Genomic DNA, 12,270 nt, shown 5'->3' with positions numbered 1-12,270 from the left:
ACAAAAACAACAAGCATGCTACTAACTTTAGCCGAGTCATTTAGACAGCTGTTAGCACATGATTCTCCTTATGCTGCTGAGAATATAGCCCAGAAGAAGCGGATAGTATAGCTTTTATTTTGGAAAGAGACATTTCTCTGTAATAAACTCTCTTTTCCAAAGATGAGTGATTCCTCAATCAGATACAGGGCTTGCAATATCGCTAGCCTGACGTCCCGGGGCTAGCGATTTTTTTCAGACGGGCTACCAAAATCTATCTCTTCCCTGCCCGTCGGGCTATTGTAGGAAGGAAAAATATATGTCAATGCTTTTGCATTCTTTCAGAAATGTAGCTGGGTAATTATGTCATTGGCATCGGTGAGCCACTGTCAATATGTGACATATTGAAGTCGCGTTTGAATTTGCGCTTGTTTTTTTGCTTTCACTTTGCAATCGTGCGAACTGTGTATAGAGAGCGACAGCACTGATCTGTGAGTGATGATAATTTGTGCACCAATTCCCCTGACATCGTCTTATTAATCGTTAGCTTACTATGCAAACATGACAAGTGAAATCTCCCGCAGCTTAAACATGTGAGAGGTTGATCGCGCAGAGAATCGCTGAGCTTATGTGAGTGCGTGTGTAAAAGCATTTCAGTTCTGCTGAGCCAAATAAGACAGGTCAGGGTGAAGAAGTGACAGCCAAAGAAAAGCTTACCACAAAACTGAGAAGTTATGACAAATCAGACTATAAGGCAAAAAGAAAGTGCAGCTTTATGGTTTCATGGACAAAAGAATTTCTGTGGCTGCAATATGATGAGCTAAATAACCAGGGCTGCACATAAGTGGTCCGCAGGTGCGCATTCGCTGTCAAAATAAAAAACGCGCACAAGGGTTAGAGTTAAATTTAAAAACTGTACTTTTGAGTTAAAATATATATTTATAATTTTAATAAATGACAAATTAAAAAGGCATGAACATTTTATTTTGTATCGAAAAAATATCGAACCGTGACACCAAAGTATCGAACCGAACCGTGAATTTTGTGTATCGTTGCACCCCTAATATATATATATAATACACAATATAAATAAAATATACGAAGGGGATAAATAGAATAAATAGGAATAAAAATAAAAATACAAGTGAATTGCACATTTCAAGAATTGCACATTTCAAGAATTGCACATTTCAAGTATTGAGTCTATTGCACCGTTGACTATTTACAAAAGTATTGCACAAAAGGTATTGCACAGTGAGGTGAAGAGGCACTACAGCTTAGTTACCAATACTTGAATCTATAGAGTTATTCACTAAGGCTTCAGAAATAAGAAAGTAGTCGATTCTAGTATAAACATTATGAGGCGGAGAGTAAAAGGAATATTCCCTGCCTTCTGGATGCATTGTCCGCCAAATATCATTCAGACCTAAATCTGAGGTCATCTGCCTTATGGCAACTACAGATTTACCCTCTGTGCCTCTCCTAGGAAGTGATCTATCTAGGTCTTGATCCAGTATTTGATTAAAATCTCTTCCTACCACTATTTGTGCACCTTCTAATTCCAAAAGATACTGTGACAGGTTGTGAAAAAAGGCGAGTATGTCCGCATTAGGTGCATAGATATTACATAAAATTATTGGTGTGTCCAGTAGTTGTCCATAAACCAATATAAATCTACCTTCCTTATCTGTTATTACTTTTGTTTCAGTAAAGCTAACTGCTTTATGAATCAGAACCGACACTCCCCTACTTTTACCAGTTCCAGGACTGGAAAAGACTTTACCTACCCAGGAACATTTAAGTTTTAAACTCTACAGCCTTAGCCAAGCTGGCAACCATAGCTGCACTTTGTCTGTTTTGTTCCTTGATATCCTCCAGTTGTGCTTCAAATTTTTTGTCAAGTCCCATAATGGCTTCAAAAATAGTTTTATTGGAGATATCATCTTCCTTCTCTGAAGATTTTGTTCTTTTCTCCTCTGGCGGTTGTTTTGATGGAGTTGGCGGCGCCGAGTCTGCTCCCCGTTCTCGCTTGTTTAAGCCCACGTTGGCAGCTTCAGTGCTAGCATAGCCATGGTCACTGACTTTAGCATGCGACGACGTCTTAACATTGGGGTTTGACGGCACAAATTGCAGCTTTGCATTCTTAATAACCTTTTAGACAAATTGCATCAATATGATTGTATTTGGTCCCCCTTTACAAGCTGGCTTTCTGTAACTTGAAGAACAGAGGAGTAATGACAGAGTGGTGGTGTGGGAATTGGTGTGCGAAGAAAGAATAGGATAACTTCCCTTTGTTTTGTTTTTTGTTGTTGTGTTTTGTTTTTGTTTGTTTGTTTTTAAACTATTTATTTATGTAGTTATCCTTAAGCTCTGTTATTGAAGTTTAAAATGAAATAAATAAAAATTGTTGATGATAAAAAAAAGTTTAAACTTCAAAGCTCATGCATGCATGCACATCCAGTGCTCAGTGTCTAATTGTGTGTTTGTGTTTTTACCTTTTTGCAGTAGCGCAGTGAAACATTTGGGCGGTGGATAAATAATGGAAAATAAAATTCAGACTACAGACGGCTTCAGGTGAGTACACGTGGTGCACAAGGACCAAAGCTCACCTTCTCAACCTGGACAAAATGAATTATTTTACACTGATACTGTAAACTTTTGTTTGTGTGTCAGGTTTCCATACATCGGAAACAGCTGCTGCATCTGTAATTCTGTCCGTCCCGAGGAGAGTCCACACTCTACATCCTTGGCTCACCTATAATGACGCACAGGTGCTGCACACAACTAGATCTGCAGCTTGTGAGGAACAGCAGCACTCAGCCTACATCCTGTTTTACAAGATTAACGTAAGAAGACACAGCATCTCATCCTGAAGTGAGAGAATGGCACGCCAGCTGCAGCCTAATCCAATCTCTCTTCTTTTCTTTTTTCGGTGCCCAGACACCCTTCAGTTTCATCATGTCATCCCTAACAATACAATGTAGAGTTGGATGGAGGATGAAGACAGCAGAGAGCAAAAGAAACAGGTAAGAGCAGACAGGTAGTCAGAGTTAACAAAAACTTTTAAAGCCAGTGTAGCTTCTGTTTTGAACACATTTATTGATGACAATTTTACATAAATAAGCAGTGTGTTATACTGTTATCAGATGTGGAGTCTCACGAACCACTTTAATAGTGACTTGTGTCTCAAATACTGTTTATTTGTCTTAGTTACAGATAGTGAAATAAAAATGGAACGAGAAGCGTAGGATTTTGAATTGATACCATTGGTGCATCTACTAAAGTTCTGGGGTCAGTTTGAATATCAGTGACCTTGACCTTGAGTTCAAGTTTTCTGAAAATCTTGTGAATGCTACAACTCTGTGACGAGAAGTAAGTCTCCTAGGTCTTTAAATTTGTATATAGGTGAATCTAGTAGGAAGCTGAAGGGTTGCACTGCGGGCCATCTGTAGAGGTGTAGAGTCAACAACCTGTCTGTGAACGTGGACAAAACAAAAGAGATTGTTGACTTCAGGAGAGCACAGTGGGATCACTGCCCACTTAACATGAATGGATCCTCTGTGGAGGTCGTCAAGAGCACCAGATTTCTTGGTGTCCACCTGGCGGAGAACCTCTCCTGCTCCCTCAACACCAGCTCCATAACCAAGAAGGCCCAGCAGCGTCTCTACTTCAAGCAGAAGCTGAGGAAAGCCCATCTCCCACCATCCATTCTCACCACCTTTTACAGTGGGACTAACAAGAGCATCCTAAGTAGCTGCATCACTGTCTGGTATGGTAACTGCAGCGTATTAGATCGCAGTACCCTACAACGGATTGTGAGAGCAGCTGAGAAGATCATTGGAGTCCCTCTCCCCTCCTTATAACACCCGCTTGCTGGAGGACCCCACACAGCCTTCAAACACACTCTTCACCCTGCTGCCTTCTGGAAAGAGGTCCCAGAACATCCGGGCCCTCGCTACCAAACTACGGAAAAGTTTCTTCCCACAAGCCGTCAGACCCCTGAACACTCAGTGACTGCACTGGCACACGCACACCTTCACACATGTCACTACCAAGCACTTATCTGCAGTATCTCACACTCATACACATACATACAGACACCAAGTTACTTTTGCACAATACTCAGCATTTTGCACATTTCCATTGTCTTGTGTCTGTATCGTCCTGTTCTGTCTAGTTTTGCACTGTTTTGTCTTGTTTATTTTTGCAATTTATGCACACTGCACTTTATGTAGTCCTGGGTTTGTCCGTATATGTCATATATAGCACCAGGGTCTCGGAGGAACGCGGTCTCATTTCACTCTGTACAGTACCTCTGCACGTGGTTAAAATGACAATAAAAGCCACTTGACTTGACCTGTTTTTGTAGCAGTTGCTTGGAGACGAGCACCATACAGTTCAAATGAGCATACATTCCAAAATATGCAAATGAGCCCCATACATCATAATGCTGATGTTTGCTGTTCAGGGTATGAACGTTCTATGCTGAAAGTTTATAAATATACAACCTTTGACTGCTTGTTTTCAGTTGAACTTTTGCAAAGCTGAGGAGATTTTGGCTGCGATCACATCAAGTCCAAAGATGTTTAAACTTCTTTTTCACAGAAAGGTAAGTTTGAAGAGACTCGCAGCACATTTCTCTGAATGTTTTCTTATGGTAAATAAGCATTTTTGAAACTTTTAAGGAAGCTTCTTGGATGATTTCTGTAAAAACTGAATTTTGAATCCAAATGAAGGATATTGTATTTTCTTACCATATACTTTGTTTTATGCCATTACTGATGTTGCTTTTCTTGTTTCTAAACAGAAATCACACAAACAAAACGTGGCAGAGAAGGAAATTCCTTCTACGTCTCATCAGAGGTAAAGAAATGCGCCGCTCTTTAATGCTGCTGGAGATATTTATAGCAGGGTGTTTTGTATTTACATCTTTTTTACTACTTCTAGTCTTGTCTATAATTTCTATTGATTCAGAGATTAGCGTTTGAAAATGTAGAGTGTAAATGTACAAAATACATGATTTTGTTCCATTACAGTTATTAATTTTTATCTGCAATCTCCAGCATGTACTCCTTGTTAAAAATTTCCACTTTGAAAAATAACATTTACACTTTTGTCCTCATCAGCATCCCGGATGCTTGTGTTGCTGAAAATGGTCAAAAGAAGAAGAGAAAATGGAGACACCTCTGCTGTTCCTCGGTTTGCTTTTACACGAAACATATGAAATGCACATTCTCTTTAAATTGCACTTGTTAATTTAAAGTGACTTTACTTTTTTAATAAACTTATGTTTGTTCGTCCTCTGCAGCAAACTGACAGCGATGCAGAGGCAGAGAGCAACACTGTGAAGACACAAAAAAAGTGTCGCTGGTTTCTTTTTAAATTCTGGAAGGTATGTTTTATGGAAAGAGTCACTGTCATCAAGCATTTACTCACCACAGTTAAATGCGAAGAATTAAGAGCAATTTAGCACATCCATGTCCTCAAATTAAGTTCAAAGATGTTTAAAGTTTTTTTTTTCACAGAAAGGTAAGTTTGAAGAGACTTGCAGGATGTTTCTCTAAATATTTTTTATGGTAAATAAGCATTTTTGAATCTTTTAATGAAGCTTGATGGATGATTTCTGTAAAAACTGAATTTTGATCAAAACCAAATGAAGGATTTTGTATTTCATAGGACAAACTTTAAAACTCAATTTAAAGCATGAATAAATTGTTTTTAATTTATTTAAAGATATTCCTATATATCTGCTTCATGAGCTGACAGCTCACTAAAGTGATAAATAATATGAAATAATACCAAATTTTCTAACTGGACACTTTTCATGGAGAGACTCCCTTGGTATGTTTGTTTTATGCCATTACTGATGTTGGTTTTCTTGTTTCTAAACAGAAATTACACAAACAAAACGTGGCAGAGAAGGAAATTCCTTCTACGTCTCATCAGAGGTAAAGAAATGCGCCACTCTTTAATGCTGCTGGAGATATTTATAGCAGTGGTTTAGTTGGAGCTGTTTTATTTCCCTTTTATTGGCATTTTTCTTCCACCTTGTGTATTTACATCTTTTTTACTACTTTTGGACGTCCTCCAAAATGTTTCAACTTCAAAGCTCATGCATACATGCGCATACACTGCTCAGAATCTTGACATCTTTCCTAATTTTGTGTTTGTGTTTTTACCTTTTTGGAGCAGTGTAGCATGCGGTGGGAAAAAAATAGAAAGTCAAACTGGGACTATAGACTGCTTCGGGTGAGTACACGTGGTGCACAAAGACTCACTTTGTCAAAGTGGAGAAAATGAATTATTTTACACTGATACTGTAAACGTTGCGCGTGTGTGTCAGGTTTCCAAACATCGGAAACACCTGCTACATGAACTCCTGCCTGCAGAGCCTCCTCAACATTGAGGAGTTCATAAGAGACATCAGGCGTCAGGGGGTTTTGTGGAGCACAGATCCAGAAGCTCAGCTCTTAAGGTGCGCTACGTCAACCTTCTACTTTCTTCAAAAACCTGAAGAACAAAGAGATCTAACAGCAGAAATGTCTGTTTACCCTTCCTTTCTACAGAAGGCTTATTGATGTCAGGGACTGTCACGAGTCAACAGATTATGGCCTTAAAGATCACCACCTAAGAGCTTTTAAGAAGGCATTCAGCAGTCAAGCTCCTGAATACACCGGCAGTGCACAGAAAGTGCGTCAGCTATTTGGACATTTCGTTTTTTGCTTTACCTTCTGATTTTGATGTACTGTTTTAAATCTCTCTGCTTTTCTTTCAGGACGCTCATGAATTCCTAACATTATTCCTCGATGAGGTCAAAAGGCTCACACCTCACCTGGAGAGGAACGCAGCTCTCCTGGGCCAAAGTTATAGCTGCCCAGTAGAAGACCATCACATTTTTAAAATGGAAAACATGAGGACATGCAAGAGGTAAGCCTGTCTTTCAGAAACGCAGAGCTGGTTGCAATATTTTCATATACCTCTTTTCCACGTACCTGATCTTTACTTTAACTACGTTACTCCTGAAATGTGTAGCTGCGGTCACCAATCATCACAGCAAGAGGAATTCACCAGCTTGTCTCTAGACCTTGTTCCAGAGGGGTCTATTATAAACATGTTAGAGACATACTTGAAGGTAAGATCACAAATTCCAATAGAGTTGTCGTATCAGCGATCTTAACACACCTTTTTTGTTAGTGTTTGTGTGCATGTGTGTGTGCATATGTTGAGATTTCTTTCTACCATAAAGCCTGTTTTCTCTGTGCTGTTGCTCAGGAACAAGAAATAGAATTTCGCTGTGATTGTGGAGGGACGGCCTCAGAACTGAAGTCGTCTTTTGATACACTGCCAAGGTGAGTAAGGTCACATCAGAATTGATCGACTGACCAGGTTTCCAAACTGTGGCGCATCAAATATCAGAGTTTTTCGAGACAATACTTGAGCAGTCGTTTTCTCCCATCTTCTGTTTGTGTTTGACACTCATTCTTCTTATTTTCTACCTTGTTTGTGTTTTTTTTCTTTTCTGCCAGAGTTCTGATCTTGCATCTGAAGAGGTTTGGCTTTACACAAACCTACAAGATTAAGAAGGTGGATGACCCCGTCAGGCTGCAGAGGGACTTGGTGGTGCCATCCAATCAGGTAAAAACAGACTGCAGAACGTCTCAGGCTACGTCCACACTAGCCCGGATAGATTTGAAAACTCCGTGTCCACACTGGCGTTTTCAGTCATTTTCAAATAGTTGTGCGTCTGCATTGAAACGGCCGAAAACGCTTACGTTCCAGTCCTGCGCATGCGCAAAAGTGAGTGAGAATTACAGAATTTGAAGAAAAGCTATCCGGAGCATGTACAAACTGATATTAATCTTTTTTAGGGCTGTCAAAGTTGAGAGCAATCAAAACAACTGCTGTCTAATGCACTCGGCTTATCTTTGTTTAATTGCTCACATGACTGCATCACATGACCAAAATGCGTCATCGTTTTAGAAAGTCTGCGTTTTCGAGTGTCCACACTGCGATGGGACAACTCCGTTTTGAAATGTATGCGTTTTCGAGAGCGTTTTCAAGATGCTGTGTTTTTCCTTGAGGAAAACGCCGTCTCGGTGTGGACGGGAGGTCAAAGCGGAGAGAAAACGATGCGTTTTCAAACGAAAACGCATTAGTGTGGACGTAGCCTCAGCAAATCAGCTTAATTATGGCTCTGATGTGAGACTTTATGAAACTAACACTCTTTGGATTTGTTCCTTCTCAGGGTGGTGGCTGTTATAGTCTTTGCAGCATCATCAGTCATTATGGAGGCACAGAGTCAGGTAAAACAACAGACTTGTGACAAACAGAAAATGAAACTTGCTACTTTTCAGTGAAGGACTCACACACAAAAGCTTTTGATGTTCTAAGAAGCACTAAGTCAAAATCACTGTTTGCTTGAATCAGTTGACTTCCAGAAGTTGGATTCATTTGTCTTAATGTGATTTCAGGACACTACATCTGTAGTTCTGTCCATCCTGAGGAGAGTCAGCACTCTACATCAGATCGCTGGCTCACCTATAATGACGCACAGGTGCTCCACACAACTGGATCTGCAGTTTGTGAGGAACAGCAGCAGTCGGCCTACATCCTGTTTTACAAGAGAAACGTAAGAAGACACAGCATCTCATCCTGAAGTGAGAGAATTTTTAAATGTCCTGTTACCTTGTTAACCAGTTTTGTCTTCATTCTCAGTTCTGAAACAGGAAATGGAAGGAAGGAAGGAAGTTAAGGTCATCATCATGCTGAGAAGGAAAAGCAGTCGTCCCAGCCCACCATCGCACACTGGAGGACAAGTATAGGTAAGTATTGCCCTCAGGAGGGAGGGTCCTGCCAGAGAGCCTGGTCCTCCCAAGATTTCTTCCTCCAGGAGGGAGTTTTTTCTTGCCACCGTCGCCCCACATTCACTGGTCTCATCAGCAGGGACATTTTTAACCTCCTAAGACCTGAACTTTCATGGCATGCATTTTTAATTTCTCTGTGCCATTTAGGTTGATTGGGACCCGATGAAGGTAAAAACCAAGACATCAGATTCAGACTATCTTTTTTTTGTTTCTCAAAAGAATGAGATCCACATATGAGGACATTCATTTTAAATTTCGATTGAACAGTGGCAGTGTCATGTCCTCCCTCATAAGTGGATATCAGGTTTTTGAAGAGCAAAATTTTGTATTTTGGTCTAGACAACCCAAAATGTTATGTCTACATATGTGGACACCAGGTCCTAGGAGGTTAAAACAAAATCTACTAGAGATCGTCCTTTTCTGGACCAGTGTTTGGCTTGCTCTCTGGGAACAACAAATTAGTGCTGTCAGCGTTAACGTCATTAGGTAAAATGACGTTAACACTGACAGCACTAATTTGTTGTTATTATTATTAATATTATTATTAATTTATTTGTAAAATAAATTAAATTTAAAAACCAAAGAAATGATTTAATTCTTTATTTTATTTTGTTTTATTAAAATCAAAATAACAACAAAAACAAAAATAACTAATAAAAAAATATTAAAAGTATTCAGCAGTGTTTTGTGAAATTTGTAATGAGCCTTAGTTAAGTTGATGTCACAGAAGTTTCTGAATCATTTAGATTGTTCAACAAACTGATTCACTCAGGTAAAGATGGTGAGCTGGAGCAATGGTACCCTTGGAGTTCAGTTTAAGTTTTCAGACAAATATTCCCTCGATCAGTTGCAGCTTCTGCTTTTAAATAAATGATTTAGCTGCAAATGTTTAGCTACAGGTAGCAAAGTCCAAAAGTGACACCAGCCAAACATGCAAAAAATGCAAGATGGTGGTGCGCACAGATACAGCGGCTCTATGCTCTCCACTTACCCAATTTCACTGTGCAAGAAACTGCACAATGACAATAAAAAGCTCTAAGTCTAAAACAGTTTCCTGTCCAGTAAAATCGGGCAATTATTCGCTCCAGAGTTTTATCCTACTCCAGGTGAGCAGCCATCGACTTGTAATGAGCCAGCTAAAACAATAATTTCTCAGTGGCTCTTCTGGCACCAACAAGTGGGTGTGTTCTTCCATCGTGCAAGTGTCACGACACACTGAACATGGTCTGAACATGGATTTTCCCTCGATATTTCTTTTCCACCAGTACTATGGGGTATTTGTGAATATCCATGACTGACCCGGCCAGGTGGCCAGCTGGTCTTTGGACAGGGTCACGGCAGTTTCAAGGTTCAACAAAATCCCTTTCACTGACAGACTGAAGGAAAGCTCCTCAAAAATGGAGGGTCTTCAAGCTCCTCAGTGGCAGGAAAAGGTTTCCCGGACCCAGTGTTGTATATTTGTTTCCCAAAAGATTGAACTAGTGGAGAGAAATCAGGTTCTGAAACCATCCAGAGGACAAAGTCTCCAACTGGTTTGTGGAAGTCCCGTTTCTCCAAATTAATCAGCGGGTGAAATGTCTCTTCATGGATGGTTTTGATTCTGTTGTTATTCACGAACAAAGCCCTCAAAGCAGCATATGAAAGAAAGTCATCTTTCATTGTTGTCTCCAGCGTGTTAAAAGAGAGATCGAGCTCAGTGATGAGTTTTGAAGCGGCTGCAGGGACTTCTCCAAGGTTTTGGCTCGAACAGTCGAAGGATGTTGTTCACAGTGGTGACACTGTTGACTGGTGATTGACAAGCACTGAGATACTAACATGACAAACACAAGAAACATCATGACTTATTCTCCTGAGTGCCTGCAAAACACAAACACAAAATCAAACTCAAAGCTTTTCTCTCAGGTGCTGGTGTGGCACAATCTAATGATAAAAAAGGTCATGCTAACAGCTTTTGGAGCACAGCTGCACAAAATAACAGCTTTTGGAGCACAAAATGCATTACAGGTAAACCCAGTACCCAAACATGTTAACAAGGATAAAGAAAAAATCTGAAACAAAAGCAGGTAGTGTGGTGATTTATGTTGTGAGGATGCTTTCACTCCCATCAAAGTCACCCAGTGTTGAGAACCCAAATGAGCCCAAAAACCTCAAGTGGCTGCAACCAACAGCGAACGTCAAGAAGTGGATACTTGCATGTTGAACCAGAAACATGCAGAAAACCCAAAAGAGGCAAGACAGCACATCTTGGTCCCACTCAGGCAGTACGAACACCTGGAAAGAGGAGCCCACAGTTCAGACCCAAGGTCACTGGTAAGGACACCAGCCAGTTATAAGTCTAGTTTTAATTTTCATTTTAGTGTTATGGCCTTTCTAAGGGTGGCCAGACCATAATATAAGGGTGATCCACCCCTGTCTGACCCCAAGCAGCACATCACACAACCAGTACAATTTTGATGGTGATTTTTTTTCACAGTGATTGAATTCTAACAAAGGAAAGGAGCGAACTATAGCTTCGGGGTGGACCCCAAAACAACAAACAAAAGGGACTGTATCTAAAGGATGTACAAAACTTATTTATGAAAAGAATAAAACCAAATGACAATGTCTTATCTCCCTAACTAAGAAAAACATGAGAAAAGGGTAATCAAATAAAAAGGCAGTCCACCCCTACATGCTCCTGTATAAAGAGACGGGTAACACAAAGCCTGCAGGTTGAGGTCCATGGCGGTGTCATCTTATATGTTGTCTCCAGGTCAAGGAGACAACATATAACATGGATAGACAGACAGATTTCAAAATAGCCAGCTGGAATGTTAAGGGGTTGAATAACGGGATTAAGAGGAAGAAAATATTAACTTATCTAAAGTTATCAAGAGTTGATATAGCCTTTATTCAAGAAATGCACACGTGTAAGTCAGAAGCCTTAAAACTTAAATGTTCCTGGGTAGGTAAAGTCTTTTCCAGTCCTGGAACTGGTAAAAGTAGGGGAGTGTCGGTTCTGATTCATAAAGCAGTTAGCTTTACTGAAACAAAAGTAGTAACAGATAAGGAAGGTAGATTTATATTGGTTTATGGACAACTACTGGACACACCAGTCTGAATGATATTTGGCGGACAATGCATCCAGAAGGCAGGGAATATTCCTTTTACTCTCCGCCTCATAATGTTTATACTAGAATCGACTACTTTCTTATTTCTGAAGCCTTAGTGAATAACTCTATAGATTCAAGTATTGGTAATATAGTATTCTCGGACCATGTGCCAATTTTTCTATGTCTTGGAAATATTTTACAGATTCCTCAAAGCCGCAGATGGCATTTAAATGTGTCCTTAATTAACCCTTTAAGACCTACCATAGAACCAAGTCCGCCAGAGCTTATATTATATTTTTTCATGCTGTAGTGCCATTTTTGGGAGCATTTGAAGT

The 12,270-nt window shown here is 39.9% G+C and overlaps 1 protein-coding gene across 1 annotated transcript; it reads left to right on the top strand.

Moving 5' to 3' along the window:
* The first annotated feature begins 2,969 nt into the window (after positions 1 to 2,969).
* Positions 2,970 to 8,801, top strand: LOC146610036 (ubiquitin carboxyl-terminal hydrolase 29-like). Its single transcript, XM_085346165.1, has 16 exons — positions 2,970 to 3,005; positions 4,508 to 4,588; positions 4,787 to 4,842; positions 5,106 to 5,178; positions 5,288 to 5,371; positions 5,872 to 5,927; positions 6,172 to 6,228; positions 6,323 to 6,454; positions 6,546 to 6,669; positions 6,755 to 6,906; positions 7,012 to 7,111; positions 7,252 to 7,328; positions 7,506 to 7,614; positions 8,225 to 8,282; positions 8,451 to 8,608; positions 8,706 to 8,801. Exons 1-16 carry the CDS (start codon positions 2,970 to 2,972, stop codon positions 8,799 to 8,801), a joined length of 1,449 nt encoding a protein of 482 aa, XP_085202291.1.
* The last annotated feature ends 3,469 nt before the right edge of the window (positions 8,802 to 12,270 follow it).

Source organism: Diplotaxodon limnothrissa, linkage group LG22 (assembly GCF_057381915.1).
Source record: "Diplotaxodon limnothrissa isolate DT_005_m linkage group LG22, D_limnothrissa_male_GT1.1, whole genome shotgun sequence".
Taxonomy (NCBI): Eukaryota; Metazoa; Chordata; class Actinopteri; order Cichliformes; family Cichlidae; genus Diplotaxodon; species Diplotaxodon limnothrissa.
This window is presented reverse-complemented; position numbering and strand designations above follow the sequence as displayed.